At 40.8% G+C, this 23,531-nt stretch overlaps 2 protein-coding genes across 8 annotated transcripts in view; both read right to left on the bottom strand.

Moving 5' to 3' along the window:
- Positions 1-8: 8 nt before the first annotated feature.
- Positions 9-10,367, bottom strand: osmr (oncostatin M receptor). Its single transcript, XM_038703183.1, is given in 18 exon segments — positions 9-811; positions 1,544-1,628; positions 1,731-1,812; positions 1,986-2,138; positions 3,971-4,138; positions 4,982-5,083; positions 5,192-5,377; positions 5,809-6,022; positions 6,166-6,251; positions 7,431-7,572; positions 7,695-7,828; positions 8,027-8,092; positions 8,095-8,168; positions 8,536-8,665; positions 8,783-9,055; positions 9,696-9,849; positions 9,962-10,116; positions 10,207-10,367. Coding segments are annotated over 18 exon segments (2,742 nt in total). The 5' UTR covers positions 10,346-10,367; the 3' UTR covers positions 9-412.
- A 114-nt stretch (positions 10,368-10,481) lies between these two features.
- LOC119891489 (rho guanine nucleotide exchange factor 28-like) overlaps positions 10,482-23,531 on the bottom strand; it is a 41,342-nt gene continuing 28,292 nt past the window's right edge. For 5 of the 7 annotated variants that reach the window (XM_038703175.1, XM_038703180.1, XM_038703177.1 and 2 more), the window contains 22 exons: positions 23,261-23,316; positions 20,675-20,710; positions 20,132-20,186; positions 19,393-19,486; positions 18,923-19,053; positions 18,660-18,800; positions 17,965-18,215; positions 17,761-17,886; positions 17,261-17,378; positions 16,524-16,778; positions 16,364-16,440; positions 16,090-16,268; positions 15,832-15,929; positions 15,561-15,752; positions 14,639-14,770; positions 14,354-14,487; positions 14,238-14,285; positions 13,982-14,086; positions 13,684-13,848; positions 12,440-12,691; positions 11,906-12,284; positions 10,482-11,544 (listed from right to left, as the gene is read on the bottom strand). In XM_038703175.1, the coding sequence (XP_038559103.1) occupies positions 11,354-11,544; positions 11,906-12,284; positions 12,440-12,691; positions 13,684-13,848; positions 13,982-14,086; positions 14,238-14,285; positions 14,354-14,487; positions 14,639-14,770; positions 15,561-15,752; positions 15,832-15,929; positions 16,090-16,268; positions 16,364-16,440; positions 16,524-16,778; positions 17,261-17,378; positions 17,761-17,886; positions 17,965-18,215; positions 18,660-18,800; positions 18,923-19,053; positions 19,393-19,486; positions 20,132-20,186; positions 20,675-20,710; positions 23,261-23,316 (3,215 nt within the window). In that variant the 3' untranslated portion in view covers positions 10,482-11,353. The remainder of the gene's footprint in view (positions 11,545-11,905; positions 12,285-12,439; positions 12,692-13,683; positions 13,849-13,981; positions 14,087-14,237; positions 14,286-14,353; positions 14,488-14,638; positions 14,771-15,560; positions 15,753-15,831; positions 15,930-16,089; positions 16,269-16,363; positions 16,441-16,523; positions 16,779-17,260; positions 17,379-17,760; positions 17,887-17,964; positions 18,216-18,659; positions 18,801-18,922; positions 19,054-19,392; positions 19,487-20,131; positions 20,187-20,674; positions 20,711-23,260; positions 23,317-23,531) is intronic. The other 2 variants (XM_038703179.1, XM_038703176.1) reach the window with 1 other exon arrangement.

Below are 23,531 nucleotides of genomic sequence, written 5' to 3' on the forward strand. Positions count from 1 at the left end.
CTAACCTAGATTTCTACCCAGAGCAAAACCAAGATCACACTCACACATTGTTAATGTACTAATTTAATTAACCGGTTCTGTGTGTTTCTTGATGAAGCTGCACTTGTGAGAACACACCTCACTAAGTTCCTTGGATGCCTTTGAAATGACTAAAACAGTCTGGCTTTCAAAGATCTAATTTCTTTGGAAGTGCACAAGGAGAGACTATACAAGATTAGTTATAACAAATGTCAGGAGATGAAGTGCAAATTTTCTGGAAATGGGAATCATAACTGTAGAAAATGTCAGTAGAGCTCTCTGCTCTTACTGAGTGACCTGTTCCAACAAGTACAGGGACGTCAAATTTGAGAGACCTCTATGTTTTTGAGTCAGACGTAAAACATATGATATATAAGTTTTGGGCTTAGTCTATTTATAAAGTATCATTGGATATATAACCATATATTACACTACATGATTCTTGCAGACTCTCAGAAGGTGCACTGGTTTCATTTAACATGACTTGTGCCTCAGACCAATCTCCCATCTCCATGGTTTGAAAATAAGTCTTGTTGGTGATGCATGCTGTTTGTTGAAGGGCTGGCCTACCCCAGAGCACTGTAACTGACTGTGGACAGTAATCTGTGTGGAGTAGCACACAGGAGAGTGGCAAGGTTGAAGGAGAGGACTGAGAACCAGGAGAGGGCACTGTGTTCCTGGGTTCAGGGTCGCTCCGTGCGGTTGTTTCATTCAGAGGAGGTCTGTTATTCAAGATCTCAATGTTACAGCTGCTGCACTCTTCCACCTTCTGAGACTGCATCTTCTCAATAGTCTGTACAAACATACAGAGGGGATTATAATACTGTAAAAATAATTACACACGTTCAGTTAACAGAAGCAGGTAACAGGTAAATTGGCCCAGATGTGGATCTATTTTGCTATGCAATTTGCTTTCTGTGTTTACATCCAGATGCAAAGACAAATGTTAAAATTATTTCTGTTGAATTTAAGTTTTTTGGAAATCTGCAGGAATCTGCATATATAATTTGTGCTCCACAAATTTCTACAAGGAGGTGGTGAGTAAAATGTTATCATGACCACTTGTCACAATGGACAACAAATATACAAATATTATGCAGATTAACAGAATTTTTCCTTTAATGCTCTTAAAACCTTATTTTACTTATTTTGGAAGCTGATCGATGAGGTGCTTTCTAATGGTTTATTTGAATTCACCTGCAAAACATTATCCTGGAAAATTCAGCCAGTAACTGGAATTTAAAAATGCAAAAGGTTATGAGCCAAATGAATATGTAGAATTACTAAATCTATAATAAGTGAAGCGCAAACAATCACTTTTTGAAACCGCTCTGGAGGGAACACAGTGTTGTTTATGCTTTAGACTGCATCACATTCAGTTTGTTGAAATAGTTTAAAGTTTCCATGCTCTCCAAACAAAGATTAAAAAACATGCATGTCATGTACTAAATGTATGTTACGGTAAACACATAGCAGTTGTTTCCTCTCTATGCATGATTTGACTCTTTCAATGGTTTGTACATACCTCATGCAGGAAGCTGTCTAACTCAGGAATGTTGATGTTCATACCAGCAGGATAAACAAATATGTCCTTCAGCCAACTCGTCAGACTGGAGGAGAAGCAGAACAGAAAAGATGGAGGAGAGAGGGCTCCAGGTTGTCTTCTGCAGGATTTAATGTTTAAATGAAGATTTAAAGATGAAGTTACTCACATTTTTCTTTGAGGCCACAGAAGAATGGTGCAGCCCAGCAGTAAAAAGATGGGAGTCAGTATCTTGACCAAGTGAGGAGAGTCTACAAGAGGAAAGGGGAAAAGATGAGCAGTTTATACAATCAACTAGTAAAATTCAAGTATGTGTACTGGAATTTTAGAACTTTTAGTCAAAAGAGAAAAAAAACAATAGTCCAATCAATCAACATTGTTGAATTGTTGTATCTCTGAGTGCACTGGATGTTATGGAGCTCACAGTTGCTTCTGGTCCTAATTGTGATACTGGCTGGTTGTCCAGGCCCCTCCTTAGTGAGAGCACTCACAGAGAAAGTATACTCTTGGTTCTGCTGCAGATTCTCTATGGTTACAGACTTCCTGCGAGGGTGTTCCACTGACACATTGAACAGATCTAGATGTACACAAGATTATAAATGCCTTATTTCTAATGCATCAAAGCTCAAGAGCGACTTAAACCAGTGTTTATCTGAGATTGCTTCTAACTTCCAAATAAATGTCAACATATGATTGTTTAGAGTAGATACACTGAACAAAACACTTTTGCCCCCATTCATCATGAGCTGAACTCAAAGATCTAATGTAATGTCAATTGCACGCTCCCTCAAAACCTGCGAAATCTGTGGCATTTTGCTGTTTGATTGAACTGCACATTTGTGGACTTTTAGTGTGACCAGCCTAAGGCACACCTGTGCAATACCCATGCTGTCTGATCAGTATCAATTCAATTCAATTCAATTCAAATTAGCTTTATTGGCATGAATGTGTAACAATAATATTGCCAAAGCATCATACATACAACATAAGAATAATCAACCCCATACATTTCATTAAACAAGTAATTAAAGCGTAAAGTAATCAAAGCGTATGTGTGTTTGTGTTAAACAAAAACGAAGAAATATTAAAAATTAAAATAAATAAATAAAACAGTAAGCGTGTGTGTGTTAAAAAAATAAAAATATTAAAAAAATTAAAAATATAAACAAAACAGTAAGCGTGTGTGTTTAAAAATATATATATTTTAAAAATAAAATAAATAAATAAAACAGTAAGTGTGTGTGTGTGTAAACATTTTAGACAATTTAAAAAAAATAAAAAAAAATAAAAACAAAATCTGTGTCAAATGTAAAAACAAAACAATGACTAAAATATCAAACGATCAAATTAATAATAATTTGAAAATCTGTAAAAAATTTTATCACTGGTTTCCACTGGTTGTCCTCACTTCATGGCATGAGGAGACATATTTTGCTGCAATTATTTCACATTTGGGCATTTCTTCCAGTAAACAGGGGAGTTTCTGTGTGTCTGATATGAATTCGAATTCGGGGTATATTTGGGAAATGTTTGCAAAGTGTTTTTGTCTTAGTGTTTTATATTTGGGGCATGAGGTTAGAAAATGCAGCTCTGTCTCTACCTGTCCCCTGTCACACAGGGAGCAGAGTCTCTCCTCTTGTGGTAGCCAGTTCTGTCTGTGGTGACCCTTTTCTGTGGCCAGGCTGTGTTCACTCAGTCTGTATGTCAACATTTTTCTTAGTTTGGGACATTTTATTGCACTCAGGTAATTTGCCAGTGTGAATTCTCTTTTTAGGGTCAGATAACATTGTAATTTACTTTGTGTTTTGGTCGTTTCTTTCCAGTATTCAATATATTTTGGTCTGCTCGAGTTGGTGTTGCTGTCCTGAGGCTGTTGGGAGCCTCAGGACCAGCTGGCTGAGGGGACTCTTCTCTGGTTTCAGCTCCTGGTATGTTAGGGCTTTGTGATGATATGTCTGGGGGTTAACAGATTTTAAGTGATTGTAAAATTTAAGTGATCTTTTCTGTATTTTTAGTAGGAGGGGGTATTGGTCAAGCTCTGCTCTGCACAGGTTATTTGGTGTCTTTCTCTGCACTTGCAGGATGCTTTTACAGAACTCAGTATGGAAAGATTCTATGATTGTTTTGTCCCATTTGTCAAATTCATTATTAAGTTTTAGCCCCCAGATTTCGCTACCATATAGAATTATTGGTTCTAGTACAAATTGGAAAATTTTAAGCCAGATTTCAATTAGAATATATAAATACACGTATCTTGATAAGCCACACCTGTGAGGTGGATGGATTATCTCAGCAGCAGTCTTAGATCGTTGAGTTCAGCTCATGATGAATGGGGGCAAAAACAAAGTGTATATAAGTTAGTGATCAAATCAAGAATTATTAACACTGAAAGCTTTCCTCTGCACCCACTTGTAGCATGACCCGGGAGCGTATAAGATCCTACTTCCTGCACTGTAACCAGGTACCCAGTGATGAACGCAGGATGAGCCGGATCATCCTCATTGTAATGCCACTCCAGTGTCACAGACGAGGAAGTACTCTGAACAGGTTCAATCAGACTCGGGGACGGTACAGCATCTTATTTTTTGAGGAAGGGAGACCGATTGAATCAATTAGAATTAAAGCAACAGACTTCAAGCAACAATACAACTTCCAAAAATGATGTCTTGTGTATACAGTAGATAACATCTGGGGGGTGTCCTCTGACGAAGACATCCTGTGTCAAAACTTTATCTGGCACACCTTATTAAACGTTGAATTCTTGGCCCTGTGCTCAAGACCTCTCCTGCAGTGTGTCTCACCGCCCTATCTTTTGAGGTACCAGTTCGGAGAACTTTAGAGCTTTTAGAACTTTAAACCTTTTAAATCTTTTAGAACTTTAAACCTTAAATATCTTAAACACCCCTACCATGTAGCTGTGAGACAAGCAAAATGACAAATAACTTCATGAAGAAATACTGTGCTCAGTCTTGCCATAGTGGATGACTTTTGACAGTAAATCTCACCTTGTTAGCTGACTTTGGCTGTTCCTCGCCTAGTTGTAATCCTCCTACACAGCTGTTTCTGTTTCAGTTAATGATTGTGTTTCAACCTAAAAATTGAATTAGTGATCACTAGCACCTGTGTGGTATAATTGTTTAATCATACACCTGACGATATGCCTACAAAATCTCTGACTTTGTGCAAGTGCACCTAGAAGAAGTGATGCTGTTTTGAGGGCAAACATTGATTTAATTTATATTTTTATCCTTTTCAGTCACATTGCATTTTGTTAATTGATAAATATACTCTATTAGGTTGTCGATTTTTGAAAGCATTCTTACTTTACAGCATTTCCCACCCCTACCTGAAACTTTTGTACAGTACTAGAAGACAGACATGCATTTTCAGTACAACTTATTAATGAGTAATAACACTCACTGAGTTCTTGTGAGTATCCGGTCTGTATCTCCAGAAGTCTGTGTTCATTTGCAATGCATCCATAGATCTTAAATGTATACCCACAACCTGCTTTGAAATTCCCTGCAAAATAAAGGTGAATGACAATAAATGCCATAATAGGATAAACTTAAAGGAGAGGTTTACAGAGACCACTAAAGGAAAACAATGATAAAAAAAAAAAACACGTACTCGCAGGTAAGAACAATGTGTTGTTTCCCTGTGGCACTTTCATCCATCGCAGAGTACAATTCTCTACATTTCCCAGAATGCACCACTCCACAGTATAGCCACAGGTGGCAGTGTCCTGCTCTTCCCAGGACAGATTAAAACCAGCAGCTTTGCTGCTGCTCAACCGTTTCTCCACTGGGAGGATTTCTGGATGGAGAAACATATTTCAGATTGTGGTGCTGATTGTGTGTTGTGGTACAACTTGACAGGTAGTGTAGGTAAATTCGAAGATCAATATAAACAAACAAATCAACTACAGGGAAAAATCTCCACCACTGAACTATTTTTCATCTCACTGTTAGACCAAATATCTTTGTCCCAAACTTAATCTTAATATGATTTAATTGTCACTGTATGATGATTATCTAACGGCAGAAATTCAAGCTCTGGACCACTACCAACATCTAATCCAACACTACATTTTGCAAAAGTCTGTTCCAGCTCATAGAGCTTGATTAACGACAACAAAAACTGTAAAATTTTCACGAAAGTAAACTTTAGATTTTAGAGGTTGCTGTTGTCACAGAGGTTGAACTTCAGAATGTTGAATATCAGCTGATTCCACATGTGTTGCTCACCTCCATCGTCCCTCTGTGGGATGGTGATGTGAGCAGGTGGGGTGGAGCCCATTTGGACAACAGCCTGGACAGTGAAATTATACTGTCCTGGACCAATGGAGACCTCTGCCTCAGTTTGTCTACTCTCCTTCCACTCTGTCCAGTTTTGGCCTTCCTGCAACCACTGAACTATGTAGCCTTGGATGTTCACCGTGGCTGCTGAGCCAGGAACATGCTGAGAACAAAGGTAGTCATAGAAGTTAGGAAAGGTGCATGCTGCTGTGACATATAATGCCTTAATTAATCCAATCAAAGAGTTTTACACTGCTATTTATGTAAAATAAAACATTAAGTAAACAGACAATCTAAGCATCTCACTGGAGTCCATAATAGAGTAAGTTGACGACTGTTTGGGTCGGACAGCTGTTTTATTTGCCTCCATACATCCAAGGTAACCAAAAAATCTGAGGAAAGCACATGAAGGTTATTATTTTAGGCATAACAGGCATGGGAGATCATTCAATAGTATCAGCATACTTTTTGTAGGACTGGAGTATTACCAGTAGTTTATAGTCGAACCAACTTTGTGATGTGTAGGACCTTGAATTGTTGGCTTGTATTGTTTCTTGCCTGCTTAAAGCTGTGGTAGGCAACATTGGAGAAACTAGCAAGAGACAGCTAGAAAGTAACCAACTGAAAAACTCTTTTCCCCTCCCTTCAGGCTTCCCCCCAAACACATTTTTATGTGCAATAGAGTGTGCAGGTAGGTAGAGAGGCAGAGAGGCCAGCCAGTTCCAACTGAATGAAATTATTGGCCATTCTTATTACAGTTCTGTGACAACCACAGATACCTGATTTATTTCCTTTTTATGTAACATTATTTGATTTGTGATTGGTGGCAGGTTTGTGGTGGTGGCAGCCCGGCTGATGGTGAGTTTCCTGTTTATTTCTCCTTTTTTCTTGTGATTCTGTTTTCCCCTTGTGTTTTGGCCTGCCTGTTTGTGTCTCCTCCTCTCCCCCTGCGTGTGCTCTCTCTCTCTCTGCCTGTCTGTCTTCCTTTCCCCAGGTCCACTCACCTCCATCTTCCGTCGAGTCAACTGGGCTCGCCTACCTGTCCTCTCCCCTCAGTCAGCCTGCCACCACACTCTTCCACAAACCCCCTGGTCAGTTCTCCCGTGCCTCCTCTCTTCCTCGGCCCCCGGTGCCTCCCAGTTCCCTTGTCTCAGCCTCCTTGGTCCCACCTGCTCCTCGGCCCCTGGTGCTCCTGGGCTCCCTTGCCTCTGCCCTACTTGCTCCTCAGTCCCTTGTGCCCGTGTTCCCCCAGCATCCATCTCTCCCTCACCTCCACTTCCTCAACCCCTTTTTCCCTCAATAAAACCTGTTTCACTTGAGCGTTGCTTTCTGGTCCTCTCTGTCCAGCACACACAACAAGGTTTTCAGCAAAAATATTTCAACAAATATAACATTGCCTACCCCAGATTTAAAATAAAGGATATATATCTATACATCTATAAAGAAAGATGGACATCATGCAACTGTCTTGTCCTGAGATAGGTTGAAATTTTTGGTCTTTAACGGCGATGAACTTGGACTTGACCACACCCTGCATACAATCCTGGTAATACACAATTTGTTGTACTCACAGGTTGTGAAGGACATGGGCTCTGTCCATTTTCCCCATAGCCTGCCATTGGCGGAACAGCGAACCCTGGTTGAGTAGCGGGTGTTGGGAAGCAGATGGTCCAGTTTGACTTTGCAGAGACCACTCACACTATGGCAGCTAAGCTGTTACACACAGACAGAAGGTAAAAAAACAACAACAAACACAAAAAAAACAACCCCACCATGCACTAAAATTCTGCAGAAACTTTCAATTCTGCTATATAAATATTTTAGTTTAAATTCACCTCAGTGCTGCTGTCTGGGTCTGTGGTGACCTGACAGAGGAGGTTCAGTTGAGTCAAGTTCCCCTGTACGATCCAGGACAGAGTAGTGTCTGTCACCCCAGGGCTCACTCGCTCCCACTCCACAACAGGAAACACTAACAGCAACACACACATGAAATCCACACATCTGATGAAAGCTATAGCACAGTATTTAAAGTCTTTAACCCTTCAACAACAAAACTGAAAGTGTACGGTAACAACATATATGTGTATATATGTATATATATATATATATATATATATATATATGTGTGTATTCCTGATTCTGTTTAGATGCTTGCGTGACCTCTGACCTCTGTCAGAGATGTTGAAGCTGTAGCTCTCTGTCTCCTCTCCCAGCTGGTCCTTAACCACCACATGATGTTGTATTCTTCCAACTGTGAGATGGCCTGGAAAGTACAAGACGACGGCTTGCATTTGATGGGAGCTTGGTTCCTGTGTTTTATAACAACAAAGAAAGGACAAAGGATGTTTGGTAGGCTATTTGTTTAAGAACAAATATGCTTAACCTTTTCAGCTCGGTTTAGTTAGAGTGTCATCAAGGTGAGTACGGTTTACTTTTGTATTTTAGTTTGAAGAACATGGAGGCCAAATTAATTAAACATCCATTTTATATTTGAAACCTTATTGTTGACTTTTATTAAACAAATAACAACAATATGCTGCATCAGGAATCTCTTTACAAAATTGTGATTGACTGTAGCTGATGTTTTGGTCACAGACATTCTTCATTTCATATATGCTGCACATAATGGACCAGTACATACAAAAATACTGCCACAAAAAAAACCTCAGTGCTTACTCTATGTAGAGAGTGTGTGTTTGCTTGTTGCGATCGTGCTTGTGTCGTTGCCTGCCTGAATCCCAGGTGCATGTGACATTTGTCATGTCTGAGGTCACACAGCTGAGGTTTCTGGGCTTCTGGGGAGGAACTGCAGCACACACACACACACACACACACACACACACACACACACATATATGTAAAAGTCATTTGAAATAATAATATTAAAAGAATGTAAATAAAAATAATAATTATTCAAACATACAACTGATGTAGTTCCAGACAGGATGGCTCTCGCCTGTTGTATCTGTGCATATGAGTGAATAAACTTTAAAGATTCCTTTTGGGATGGTCAGGTTGTCTACAGCAATAGCCTTGACTCTGGCTCCAATGCTGATCAGAGGGTAATTGCTGTTATTGAAGGTCATGCTGGTAATATCGACTCCACTTGGGGGAACACAGCAGAACATAGCACTGGTACCCTCTCTCAGCACCCGCTGGAACGGAAAGATCTTGGTCTTATCCTTAGCCTGGGTTTCTACAGGTCACAGAGCAGAGTTACAGAGTACAGTCTCGTGAGGATTTGGCCGGCAGAGTGTACAAGCAGGGGTGCTGTTAGAAATCCCTCTAGACAAGTGAAAAACCTCATGTATCATCCATCCATCCATCCATCATCAACCGCTTATCCTGCGTACAGGGTCGCAGGGGGCTGGAGCCAATCCCAGCTTAAACTGGGCGAAAGGCAGGGTACACCCTGGACAGGTCGCCAGTCCATCGCAGGGCCACAAATAGACAGACAACCACTCACAATCACATTCCTCATGTATCATTAATGAGATAATGTTGTTTTTATACTGCCTTCACAAATTATAAAAAATAAAAATGTTCCATCCAAGTGTATTATGGCCAAGCAGAACATGCATTGCAACAGACATTTGCAATGACTGCAACAGGCACCGCAACAGTTGAGAAATACAGATATAAAGATTGGTGAAAGGGAAAAGAAGAAGGATGGAGGCATGACTCTTGCCGAGAGAACAGAATCTTATCTTGCTTATGTGTCATGATCTTATCAGTGAAACAGTGCAGACAAGAAACTGAGCTGTTTTTAATGTATTTTGTGGATTAGTTTTACTCACGGACATTGACAATTAAGAATCAGACTAGCATCATCTCACTATAGTTGGTTATCCAGTTGCTCCAGGGACTCGGGACAGACTGATTGTAGAAATGTCGTATCCTGACCGAGTGGTCGACACACTCTAGAGGCAGATCAGAGGTCCATGTCCATGTGTATTCATCTGAATCCGCGGAAAATACACTTACATTTCTCTAAATTACCAAAAATATTAAACACAAAAATAGCACATGAATTTCACAGGAGTTTGTGATTATCCATAGCATCACCAGAGTAAGACCAGACAACAAATCTATCAGTACCCACATTGTAAATAATGGTGTGGTTTTCAGTGCGGCCGATCTGGATCTCATAAAAGTCACCCACTAAGCCACTGTGGTTTACCAACCAGCTCACCAAGAGGCTTTGCTTGTCACTGATGGCCCGCAGATGACTGATGTTCGGCCTTGGCGGCTGCCAAACTAGCAAACAATGAAACTCAATGAATGCAAAGTTGAAGGACACATTTGAGGTGTTTTAAAATGTTAGATGAGACCAGGAATTAAACTCACCAGCATCCAAGCAGCTTCCACCGTGGGCCTCAGACAATATTAGATACAACCTTAGCAGGTTTATCAAGGATATTCTGAAACCTATCATCCTCTCAATAGACAAACGATCAAAGCAAAAGCAGAGTGAAAGGCTGGCCATTCAATGCACACACTAACCAAAAGTCTCATGAGTCAATGATTAATTGCAGCCCGCCCACAAATACTGTGAGAGTATTGCATAATAACGTTTCCGTGGAACTCATGAGTGGAGTGTAAATGTCAGACTGAAACACAGATGTTTTCCACAATAGTTTTATGTACATCACAATATTAATATGACACATCACAGCTCTGATTACAGAGATTACAAGAGAACACATATCAAACAAAATGTTAATGTTGACATTGCATGAAGCAATGTACACAATAAATTATCAGAAAAGCAGATGAACATCAAACAGCTATTCTTTACAGAAATCACCTACAGTATCAGACAAAATCTTTGGCACTTAAGTGAGAAAAAAAATGACAGGAATAGTTCCTCATCCAACACAGTGTGCATAGGTAGCCTTTCCATAAAACTATACACATATTTAATATTTATACAATAATGTCAGTATACTTTTAGATGCTCACAATCCCTTATAAATATTATTAAAGATCACATGGAGAAATAATAGCACTTTATACATAGTTTGGGGAAGGGCTGACTTGGCTCTCAAATATTTTCTTATAAGTGCATATGGGAAAATAACAGCCATACTTCAGTCCAGATGTCCTGGTAGTGTCGGTCCCAGTGTTCGGGGCACAAAGGTACCTCTGCCATCAGACAAGTGCAACGGATACTAAAAAGAACCATAGTAGGAGTAAAAACACAGGGAGTACAAGTATAAAAGCTGATTTGCAAAGAATTTGTTTGCAAAAAGGCACAATGGTTTCTTCACGCAGGAAGAGAATGATTAATGGCCGCCACATATATCTATGTATACTTCCTCCCTGCAACTATTCCCTTATTTACATATTCAGTTTTTAAAAAATGAACATAATCCATCACATTGAGATGGATGCAAAGGCGCACATACACAAACACATATAAGCAACAGATATATTATTGTGGGTCCAGTTATATGTAAGACAGCTTGCACTGCAGGTCTCTCTATGAGGATTCTCAGAGATAAACAACGTTCTCCTCGCCTGCTTCCTCCCCATTCTGTCCTTCAAGAGAGAGGTAAGCCTGCGGGGTAAGGAGGGGGGTAAGAGAGGGAGACAAGGAGTAGTCGTCCTCATAAAGTCTGTGACCTGTGACCTCTGAACTCCAGGGACCCAGGGTTCGCCTGTCCAATGGCAGGCTGAAGTCTGCTAGAAGGAGAACAACAGAAATGCTTAAGAAAAAAACTGTTTTGGAGGGAGGTACTTATTTTTCCCTGAATGCACATTGTAGAATCAAATGTTTCATTGAATTCTCTGAAAACTTTGTACAATCAATGTGTCCAATATTCTCACTATACCTTACTGATGCATGTCCGCCTCCACAATATACCACTATTCTAAAACACATTCACTATTGCACAATTCAGTTTACTGTCTGTTTCATGAGCTAGGTTCTACTGTCACATAAACTGGGTTGAAAAAGTACTGTGAAGCCTCACTTGCAAATGACTGAATGTGTTTGTTTGCTTTCCAGAATTATATACATGGAATGGAATATGAGTACACTTACTGTTGTTGGTCATTAATGGCTGTGAAGTGACCCTTCTGCTTAAGGGGTGGATGGAGTCATTTACAGGCCGGGGGCAGCCGTGGCTGTCACTGTAGTTTGGGTATGGCAGACCATCCGGAGGCTGTTTGCTGTGTGCCTGGCTCAGCAGGGTGTTGAGGCTGTTGTAGAGGCTGGCACTGAGGCCAAGGTTCGCGGTGTAGCTGGAGCTGTGCAGAGGGCCGTCATGGTTCTTTCTTGGGACAGAGAGCAGATTCTGGTGCTGGTTGTTGTTGGCGGGCTGGTGGAGGTGGTTCTGTTGGAGGGAAGCAAGTAAAGCCGCCTCGTTCTCGTACACAGAGCAGTTACCATCCAGGCTGCCAGAGCGGCTGTGGTCGGCCACCTGGGACATTGAAACAACCACGGAAAGCAGAGGGACATTTCTTAGTAGTGTCCAATGTTTTAATTTAAAAAACTTTTCACAACACACCTCCTCTTTTTCTTCATTATTGTACTTTCTGTCACCTTCCTGTCTCTCCTTCCCACTCCCTTTCTTACCTTGTATCTATCCAATGGTATCGTAACAGGCAGGCTGCTCTGGCGGTTGTGTCTCCAGCTCTGCAATAGCCTCTGCTGGGCTTCAATCTTCTCCTTCTCCCTCTCCACAATCCTCTGGCCCTCCCTCAGTCGGTCCAGATTTTGCTGATACTCCAGCAGCTGAGCTGCCAGCTCCTCGCGCTCACAGCGCAGACGCTCGGCCTCCAGGAGGCACTGCTGCTCTCGCTGCTCCAGCATGCTCTCCTGCTCACTCTGGAAACACAGAGAGTTCAGCCACGTATTATTTCTTCCTGTTCTGACAGAATTTCTACACTACCAGTACTGTGATTGGGATTAACAAGTTCAGATACAGTATGTCCTCGCAACACTTTACAAACATACTGAGTGTTGGATTTGAAATTGTAAAGGGATCAATGCACCCTAAAATAATGTAACAACTGTTCTCATCTGCACAAGTAATAAAATCACCATGCATTGAGTTTGATAGCAAAGTGTGGTGATAAAGCAACAAGTGCAAATCGGTACAGTTGTAAACATCAGAATTGTGAGACAAAAGTGTAAGATGTTGGAGGCTGCTGTCTTCCACTGCGTCTCACTTACTTATTAGCCAAATACCTTCTTCTCTGCATGATAGAAAACTCTTTAAAACTATACTTAGTGGTTAGATTGTTTTTGCTTATGGAAATATCAATAAATAATGCATAGTGCTAAACAAAACACCAATAACGTATGTACTTCACAAAATGTATCAATGGATGGGATTGAAGGCTAGGGCCAAGAACTGTTCTGTGGGGAGATGCACGGTTGTGTTTATGCAGTATACGGCTGTATTGTTACGCCACACTGCCACAGTGAGTGTGTTTGAGTATGAGACTCCAGTTCAGCCAATTTGAATGCACTGCTACCACATGCTATGTGAGAGTATATGTGTTGCAAAGGTTTAGAAAACCAGTTGGCTTTACGTACAGGCAGAAACTCAGTCAAAGGAAAAAAGAAGTTACAACATCTCACCACAAAATAATTGTGAGAGCGTCCAGAGTCTGACTCAGCTTCTTTATAGTTGGCAACTTTTGATATCTGCTCGTATCTAAGTATCTGATCAGGGGGAGGTGAAATCATAGGTTTGTTGATATGTGACAGCCTTAATTTTTTTATTTTGCTGAAATCTACTTATTATCTGTATATTTCTATTCATGTGTTTTTTACTATTTACTTTGACAGCAGAACATCAGCATGCTGCATACCTGTTGTTTCTCTCTGGTCAGACACTCTTTGTCCCAGCGTTGCTGCTCTTGCTTCAGCTTCACGTGGCGTTTCCGCACCTCATCCACCTCTTCTTTCTTCTTCTCTGAACGCTTCTTTTCCACTTCCTCTTTCTTCTTATCCATACTTCTCTGCTTCTCCTGCTCCTGAGTTACAACAGAAACTGGTTTAATCTTTATTGTGTATTTCAACAAGAGGCAACTGAATTCTAGTCTAACTTTCTCAAAACATTGATCCATGTTACAAAGTCAGTAGCAAAATAAAATTTTTGACTGGTACCAGACTGTTTTGGAGGGAAGTGAGGGTTCGGAGCTGAGGTCTTTCTCCTTCCTGGAGAAGGAGTTTCTGGACTTCATGGCAGCTGTCTTGGAGGGTTACGGCAGCCTGCCAACACAATGAGGAGACACCTGATCACACTCCAGTTACTACCTGTATAACTTAACCGCTGTCATTTAGAGTCGGGATAGTTTTTGATGAATCAGTATTTTGCTTATTGAATCTGAATCAATTCAGATACTGAAAGATCTTTTCTCACCTGCAAACTATAAAGAAGCTGAGTCAGACTCTGGACGCTCTCTGCCACCTACAGAAAACTGTGTTATTACAGGGGAACAGTAATGCATATTTGTTTTATCCACAAACATTCCTAACCTTTAACAGTGTCCCTTTGGTGTCTCCTCTTCTCAGCTCGACAGCAGAGCTCCACAACGCGCTGTCCAGCCCCGTCAGCTCGCTGTCTGATGCAAGAGAGGTGGAGCTCACACTGAGCGTGCTCAGATAATCCGCTGTATCAACAAGGAGGAAAGACCAAAGTAAATGTCCCTACCTGCAATGTGGCTCACCCGCATCAGTAAAGGTCAAGTAGTATGTGGGAAGCAAAGTTAACTAAAGGACAAACATTGACATTCAGAATTACAGTGTATATCTGTGACTCACGTTCGGAGGGAGACTCCTGGATGCTGCTGCCGTGGCTGTTGTAGCTGCAGCCCTCTGGTGCTCGGACAGGAGAGCTCTGACTTTGCACAGACGGGCAATCACGAGCCTGCAGAATGGTGATCAGGTTCTCTGCTGCAGAAGAAGCAAATATCATTCAAAACTCAGGATTATTCTGTGAACAAGTTTGTTTTCCAAACAAGAAAATAATACAAACCTGCAGCATACCCAATCACTTTTATTAAATCATTCACTTGCACTTGCACTTATGTTGTTTCCTATGGCATTTTTCATATTGATAGTTGCAGAGTAATTCAATTTAAATTTTAAAAAAGGTTGTCAGTCTAATACACCAGTCTGATTAAAAGAAATATATTTGAAAAACTGCATCTCAATTGATTAAAAGTCCTCACAGGAGTTTTCTCTTATTTTTACTGTTTAGAGTTCAGGTTGAAATTGGGCTGAGCTAAGGAATTATATGATGTCTCCACTCTCATCAACTACAGATAAGAATGATAAAGGTGCGAGTGGTCCAGCCACAAAATACTTTTTATAGCAGACATTTTGACTTGACTGAAAAGCCTAATAAAATTAAGCAATAAAATGAATGATTGGATCATTCAATTTAAGTGTCCCGGGAAGCCATACGCAGCCAGTATTCATTCACATAAACAAGGACCTAGAAATGGCTAAACTTAAGGGGATGCAGCCATTCATGACATGTCAAAATGTCTGCTGTGAAAAAGGTCAATAAGTGCAACAAAAAAAGTTAAATACCAGTGTTGTACTATGGCTATCTACAAAGAGCTTTAAGAAACTGAGTAAGTTTGTTTAAGATTAACCTTGTGAAACATTTTTGTCAAAACTGATATCATCATGCAGCCCACACCCTTTAGTCCACCCAGTTTTAAATTTTTTTTTTTACCTTCTCTGAGTGCAGCTGTGAGCAGCAAGGAGGCCTGTCGTGGTGTCTCACTGTCGGTGTCTGGTTGTACCAGCAGATGGCGATGTGGTACAGGTTCTGGTGAGCGGAGGGTTAAATCTGTGAGCTCAGCATAGAGCTGTAACTTCTCCTCTAGACTGGTGCAGATTCGCTGGTCCTGACCCAACAGTGTCTCTACACAAAACAAACACTAAGATTAGGACTTCTTGTTGTTTATGGTTCTATCAGAGAACATTATGAAGTCTTTGCTGACCTTGGAACTTGGTGATCTTCTGAACTCTCACTTCTGCAGCTCTCCTGGCCTCCTCTGTCTCAGCACTTCGCTCCTCCTCCTCCTCTTCTTCAGGGCAACTGCCAGGTAGACCAGTAGGTTAGATAATGAGTAACTTACACACATTAACCAGACACACACATGCACACAGATTCCAGGGAGAAGCCAAAACATATGCATACCTGCAGGGACACTTAGACTTGACTTGACACACATTCTCACACACAAACACACACACACCTCTCTACAGCTTGTCGTATGTGTCTCATCCACGCATTCCTCTCGTCTCTGGTGGTGGTGTGAACTTCATACATCTCTGGTCCCACTGAGGAGGCGGAGATAAGGAACATCCCTCTCTCCTCATTAGCTACTTCTCTAACAATGAGCTTCTGCAGAGGGATTACAGGAGGCTTCTGGTCCTGAAAAAGCAGATAAAACCCATGAAGGGTTAAAGGACAGAGATAAATGGACAGATAGCTGGACAAGATGTCTCTGATTTCAGGTCGATACTTACCACAGCAGCAAATATGAAGCGCTGATCTTTCTCTTGTAGGAATACCAGAACGTCTGTGAGCAGGAGAGCCAAAGTATCTGAAAATGGATGGGTAGAAATACATGTAGATTGGGTTTCTGTTGAACTCAAAAGATCTTGTGGCACAGATTATCTTACATACCCTTTAGACGTCCCGTGGCAGTCTTCCAGTAGACCAGACCTTTGTGCTGCAGATCCCTGTGTTTGCTATGCAGGTCCTGCTTGCGAAACACCTTGCCATTCTTTAGCTTGGCAAAGTTCTTATTCTCCAGCCTGGCCAGCACTTCCTGCAGCTCCTGAAACTTCTCATACTTGTTTACAGTCAGGTCCACTGCAGCGATGATGTCGCGGATCTGAGCCAGGGCACTTGACACGTCAGAGTGTTCCTGACTTCTCTCTGTCGGGTGAGAAAGGTAACAGAGAGATCACAATAAAATAATTTTTTGCCCTGTACAAAACACTGTTTCTCAAGTAGACAGCATTCTACTTTAAGTTCAGACATTTAGACTCTTTTTATATATATTCTACATAAAGCAGAAGTGTTTAGCACAAGTCAGTGCTCTGCCTACATAGCAATTTTATAGACACTTTCTCTATCCATTGACTGCTAACTGACATAAGTTTTAAAAAGCAAATATCATTCTCAAGCAGGGAATTTTAAAACAGCAACACCATATAGCACTAAAGAAGAAGAAAGCCAAATTGATAATATTCTCTCACAATGCAAAAAATATTTGACTTAGTATGACACTTTGATGATGCTTTTCATGTAATAGTCTGGCCTGAAACATGGGATGTTGCAGCACATATCTGAATCAAGTTACAAAATTTAGACCAGTGTTTTGCTATACAGGACATCGTATCGTAGAGGTGGCGTACCCTGAGTGTACAGTAATATCCTCTCCAGCAGCACTGGGTACTTGGTGATGCGCTGAGTGACCAGCAGGATGAATTCTGGCACCTCTCGCCGTCTGACCAGAGAGTTGTTGCTCTGTTGCTGTGAGCAGAGAGGTTAACACCAAAATGAGTACCTGCTCATTCAAGACATTTTACAGTAAAACCCTTACTTATGTGTGAAAGGTTATTGTGATTGTTGGTCTCTTTTTTAGCATGTAGGGATTTACATAATGAACATGTGTCTAATTGCATTTGAGAGAAATGATGATTCAATAGCAAACAAATGCAAAGTATTTTGATATGCAAGGCTTTCTCAGTGTATTTTGTGCCAAAGCAATTATGAATCATCATGTGAACAACTGACCTAATGTTCATATAAATAGTTATATAGTTTGACAAAGTTTAATAGTCATTCGACAATTGTGCCAAAGCGATTAAGAAAAGCCGTAAAAAGCACAAGAGGTCTGGAAGCAGGTGCTTACTTTGACAAAGTTTTGGAGTTTTTTGTTTTGTTGCTGTAGATCTTTGAAGACATTGACGGCCTCAGTGTGATGGCTGCAGAACTCTCCGTACACCTGCTTCATCTTCTCAGCATTTTCATCTGAGAACTGAGAAAGACGCCATTAAACATTGACTAAAGACATGTATCTGTGTGGGTTTATGTGCATTAATCCATCTTCACCAACCTGCTGAAGCAATACATCTCCAATCTGATGGATGAGGTAATTTTGGGGGTTGTCAGATTGGGTTGAAGCCTGTCTGCGTTCCTGCAGCGCTCCAAAGAGGTTTCGGTGAAAAAGCAGCAGGGGGTCCAAGCAGGGGAAGATCCGGGCCACACAGTCCCAGTCTAGCTGCAGCTCCTCTACCATGCCTCTCCTGAACACCTCTGACATGACTGTCAGGGTTTGGATGTGGTGCAGCTCTGTCTGCATCAGCTCTATATGGGGCAGTCATAGTAGATTATGGAAAATGAAATGAATGTGAGGTGAGACGCTGAGTTGGGCGAAGGATTCTCAGTGGCTGAAATAATTTAATTGATTGAAATAAACCTCCGTGGACAATTGGATTACTCTGGGAAACAAAGGTTTGGCAGAAGCCCAGTGGAACCGCAAAGTGACTACATACCTGCTTCTGTAACTAATTTCAACAATGTTTTGTGGGCCTCCAACTTGGCAGTGTGCACAGTATGTTTTAAGTCATTTAGATGAAGTCCAAGTCAAGTTTCAAGGCACTATCTCTGCCAGTTAGCTAGCTTGACTACTGAAAAAGTGTCTCCCACTGAAGTTTGACTCAACCAGTAAACCTGCTTTACAAATACAGATACAGTTTCCATAATGCATAATGCTTATATAAATTAGTGTATTAAGAAGAATTGTCCCACCATAAATAACATCCTGTCGTTTAATAGTTCGCCTGTCAAGCTGCCTGCAAAACTCCGGACTGACCGCCAGACTCCATGACTCCACCTCAAGTCCCAGCAGGTCAGCTGACAGGTCGCTCAGCAGAGAAGCGTCAACACCATCTGCAGGAACATATATAATGAACAATGTCTTTCTTCCAAACCACAATCCACTCTCCAGTTATTTTCAATATTATGTGTGTGTATAGGTGTGGCAAGTTATGATGCAAGCTCGTCTTTCTCACCCTGTGTGCAGATTGGCGGCTCAGATGACGGGGGAGTCGCTGTGACCGGTGTTCCCTCATCAGACAATGAGCTGTTGGTGCAAGCTGTTGCACTGCACTCACTGTCCACCCCTGCTGCATCACTCAGCCGTCTGTACAGAAACAAAGTAAGTTAATTCTGCTTTGACTAAGTGAGTGTTTGCATGGGGGCGTGTGATCGACAGCTAAGGTTTTATTTGCCATTTTATAACTGATTCCAGTATTTGGTGACAGAAGTTGCATTTGGCTGATATTTTGTGGCAATGTGCAGTTTCCCTCTGAATTTACAGATGCAAAAGTTCACTGAGATCCAGAATTATTAAATCAGTTAATGCAAGTTGGCCTACCCCACCCATTCTATGGTAAAAATATAAGTCATATAACAATATCAACATCATTCTGATATATTAGTTAATATACAGTACAGTATAGTGGTAACACTGCCACCCTACCTGCTGTCTATAGAGATGGAGAGGCTTTTGGTCATTGTGGGAAGTGAAGAGGAAGAGGAGAAAATGGAGGCTGGAGAGTTGTCTTTCGCAGAGTCTGAAAAACAGATCGGGACATTGAGCAGGATGAGGCATCATTCACACCTTGGAGGCTTTTCCATTCTACAAATAGACACTTCAAATGTCTGCTTTCTGTTCAGATGCTTTGTATATATCTATGTAGCCACTGTATGTAATACTAACTGGATTATAAAGCTGTGAGGGAGTGTGCATTAGTTATCTTTCATTGTTCAACTGAGCATGCAGCCTGCAGTTGTGACAATATGTTGTAGTAATTGAAGCAGATTTTGTTTTGACCTTGACACCTTTGTCAGTGAAGACACAGAGCACAATCACATTAAGAAATAAAATGATCCTGCCAATGCAAAAGAAACACTTAACCTCTGCTCTCATGCACAAACACACACTTAAACACAATCCAGGCAAGATCCCCCACTGCGACAGATTAAATTTTAACTTTACCAGGGAAAGAACAACAGGGAAGAGGGGAGAGTGGTATGTGTGTGTAACGAGTGTGCGTATGTGTGTGTGTGTGTGTGTGTGTTTGGGGGGGGGCGGAGGGGCAAAGGCTTTCTTAATATACTACAGGAGAAGCAAGGGAGGACAGGTAAAAAACTGGATTAATCTATGAACAAGGGAGGATACCATGGCAGGGGGGCGCATGCTGTAATTTCTGACTCACTCTGTGGGAGAGACAAGGTCTTGCTTTTCGTCAGCACTGCATTCCTCTCCTGCTTCTGGGGAAAAAGAAAATTATATTAACATCAACAGCTGAAAATCATATTGTTTGTGCTTTAAATATCAAGTTGTTTTGACAGCAAATACTGGAGTCAATACTGGAGTCAATTTATCCCTCAAAAAAGTAAAGAGAGCCGCGCACCCACCCAGATGCTCTTGTTAAACGTCATCAGTTTGTCATGTTCAACACATTCCAGGAGTTCCTTTGTCAGTAAGTGTTGGAATTTACTCTTCTCATTGTTCCCACTTCCTCTCAAGCTGCCTCTATTTCAGTGACAGATTTATTCCTTTTTTTGGCATTTTGCCTTTATCAGACAGCACAGCAGAGTGTGACAGGAAACACATGGAGAAACAGAGGGCAACAAAAGCTGGATTTGAAATGGGGATGTTGCTGCCACCCAAGACCCATGGTCGGTTGACAATTACAGATTTCTACCACTTTTCGAGAAAGGTTTTGACAACCCAGAGAGATCATATATGAACTTACTGGATTCAGAATAGGCCTGCACAACATGATGGAAACCTGCAATGTGCGATAACATTGTTCAATACTGCGATGACAACATGATTTGTGATAAACACACGTACAATACTGATGTGTGCATATTAGATGCCTGGTTGTCTTTAACTTCAGAACAGGATTAGAATTAAATATTTTAAAGTGTATGCTCATTTTCAGGTTCATCACTTTACCACCAGAATCAGAACAGGTTTACATGGCTTCATTTTCAAAAAACAACATATTTTTTGTCACACTGCACATTGCTGCAGCTCCTGTTTTTACCCTGTGTGTATTAGCTGTGGAGTGATGCATCTCACTTCTACAAGATCTTTGTTGGGAGTCGCACATGCGCAGTTTCTAGTTAAGGACTACTAGCCAATCAGAAGCAGAGTAGGGCGGATCCTGAAAAGCTGGTAAACAGGGCTTCGGTTCAGCTGTTTACCAAATTAGCAACATGTACTGGAGCAACAGTTTCAGAGTGGTGAGTTATTAAACATTTTATCTTTCATCCATAAAGTTTTAACTAAGCTCTGTCTCTACATCACAGTAACAACTTTATGTCCATTGACTGCCTGGAGGGTAGCTAGTGTTTGGAAGGGAGAGGAGAGGCAGCAGGCGGATGTCTTGTAACTGTGTGTTTTTCTACTGGTGTTTTTGAGGGCGTGTTGGACTAGACACTTGGCGAGCATTATGACGCGTTCTTTCTTGTGACTTCACAAGAAAGCGGAATAAAAAGATTGACTACAAACAAGTTGTTCAAAAGCAGTTCAGAGCAGTGTTTGCTGTGGGAGATGGGAACTCCCTTTGGTGTGGACTTTGGGCATTTTCACTTTGCAAACCTATTACATGCTCAAAAAAGTAACTCAAAATAACTCAATAAAGGAAAAAGCCAAAAATCATAACTGACCTCTTTAAATATAACTAAATGTAGTTTCTAGACCAGCAACCAGCAGTCAAGTCACTATATAAACTCAAAAATATCTCAATGGAAACAAATCTAAATAAAATAAATTATATTCCTGCATCAAAATACTGAGTTAAGTTTAGAAAGAATAAAAAAACTCAGAAGTCAGCATCAGTCCTTCCTCCTGTCCTCCTCCTGCTGCTGTTATTCACTACATACAGGTAATGTTACCTGGAAGAGAGAAGAGCGGCTGGTTTGTCTGGTTTGTTTACAAGAATGTCCTAATTTTAAGGTACACGGCAAACTAAGCAACACAGTTGGATTACAGACAGACAGCTTTTGTTTTACCTTGTTTGTAACAATTAGCTATTAGCTGGGCTAGCATGCTGTGCTTGTGTAAAACACAGCGAGGGACTGTGAACAGAACAGATTAAAATTTCGCTTTCTACATGTTTATGTTTGTTGAACATGTGTATTGAAGTATTGGCCTTTTACTCCCGAAGGTTTCAGTGCACATACTTTTTTTATTCAGTTCAAAAAGTGTAATTTGTATACTTAAAGGCAACCTGTGGAATTTTTGACCACTAGTAGCGCTATGGAGCAATGTTTCTTGGAGTGGGCACCTGTTCTGTTTGGATCATGTATGCGCACAATAATGCATGCCTGTGTGGCTTGTATTATTCTTCGACACTATTCTGCTGCTTGACAATTAGTGGCGGTAACGTGCCAAGAAACTTAGAAATATACCAACAAACGCAGTAAAAAAGAAGACTGCACGCTTGTAAACATATCTGTAAACAAAGCATGATTTAAAATATGGCTAATCAAATGTTTTATGATAAAGGAAATGAACTAAACATATTTGTTAGATCTCAAAGACAGACAAAACGCGTTTTAGTGAGAATCTCTGAATGTAAACATAACTTGTACAAGAACACTCCACAGGGCACCTTTAATTCACAATACAATATACGTCTATGAGTCTTTTGAGCAAGTGTATTCCAGAGATGGAGTATTGCGCTTCCAAATATTTAGAGGATTTTCAAAAGGCATTTTTAACAAACATGTTCAAATTTGAATGCACTGCCTGTTGCACCTCCTGCGGTGCCCATGGGTCAGTATAGGTCGAGCTCCAATAATGCTAGATCCTGCATTTTCTATAATGCCATCTATTGTATCTTTTTGTTAGACCCTTTTTGGTGCAAATTTGTAGTATCCAAGCTCAAGCTGAGTTAACCGAGATGACATCATAAAAGTTATTTCCTCAGACTTCGTAAATCTCCTCCAGAGCCAAAGAAGACATTATTCACCTGTAGTCACTAGCTGAGTAATGTTAACTTTGACAAATAAACTGACCTATGTGTGCAAATGTGGTAGTGTTTACCTTTATTGGTGAAAAAGACTCATGAAGTCATGCAAGATTGAAAAAGAAGCCCAAGTATAATTGTTGACAATAAATGACATCACATTATTTGTACCTGGGTTGTTATGACAATAAGGTAAAAACATCATCAAAGAAAAAGTAGTCCCAAATATGCATTGTCCGTCACCAACAGCTGTTTTTTAATGTTGATAAAGTCTAAATTTAGAGTGAAATTGTTATTTTGAAATCATTCATTATTCTTCCGTGTTGGTTTTGAGATCAAATGAGGTGTGTTGGTGGTTACCTTTCCACAGGCTGCAACAGACTCTCTGCAGTTTTTATGGACGTTCAGGAAACAGTCTACAAAGGCAGATGAAATCCCAGTTAACTTCATCAGCAAAATGACAATAAACAAAATTACCACATCTCTGGATTCAGTGTCCAGATGGCTGTCAAACTGCCCTGCTCCTCACGATCAATGTTGTCTTTGTAGGAGGAAGAAAACTGACTTCATGTCTTCTGGTAAACAAAACCATCAATGCAGCACGTGCAAAGAGATTTACACTAACCCAAAC

Source organism: Micropterus salmoides, unplaced genomic scaffold, assembly GCF_014851395.1.
Source record: "Micropterus salmoides isolate LMB-PRFRI ecotype aquatic unplaced genomic scaffold, ASM1485139v1 Ms_hic_scaffold_7, whole genome shotgun sequence".
Classification (NCBI taxonomy): Eukaryota; Metazoa; Chordata; class Actinopteri; order Centrarchiformes; family Centrarchidae; genus Micropterus; species Micropterus salmoides.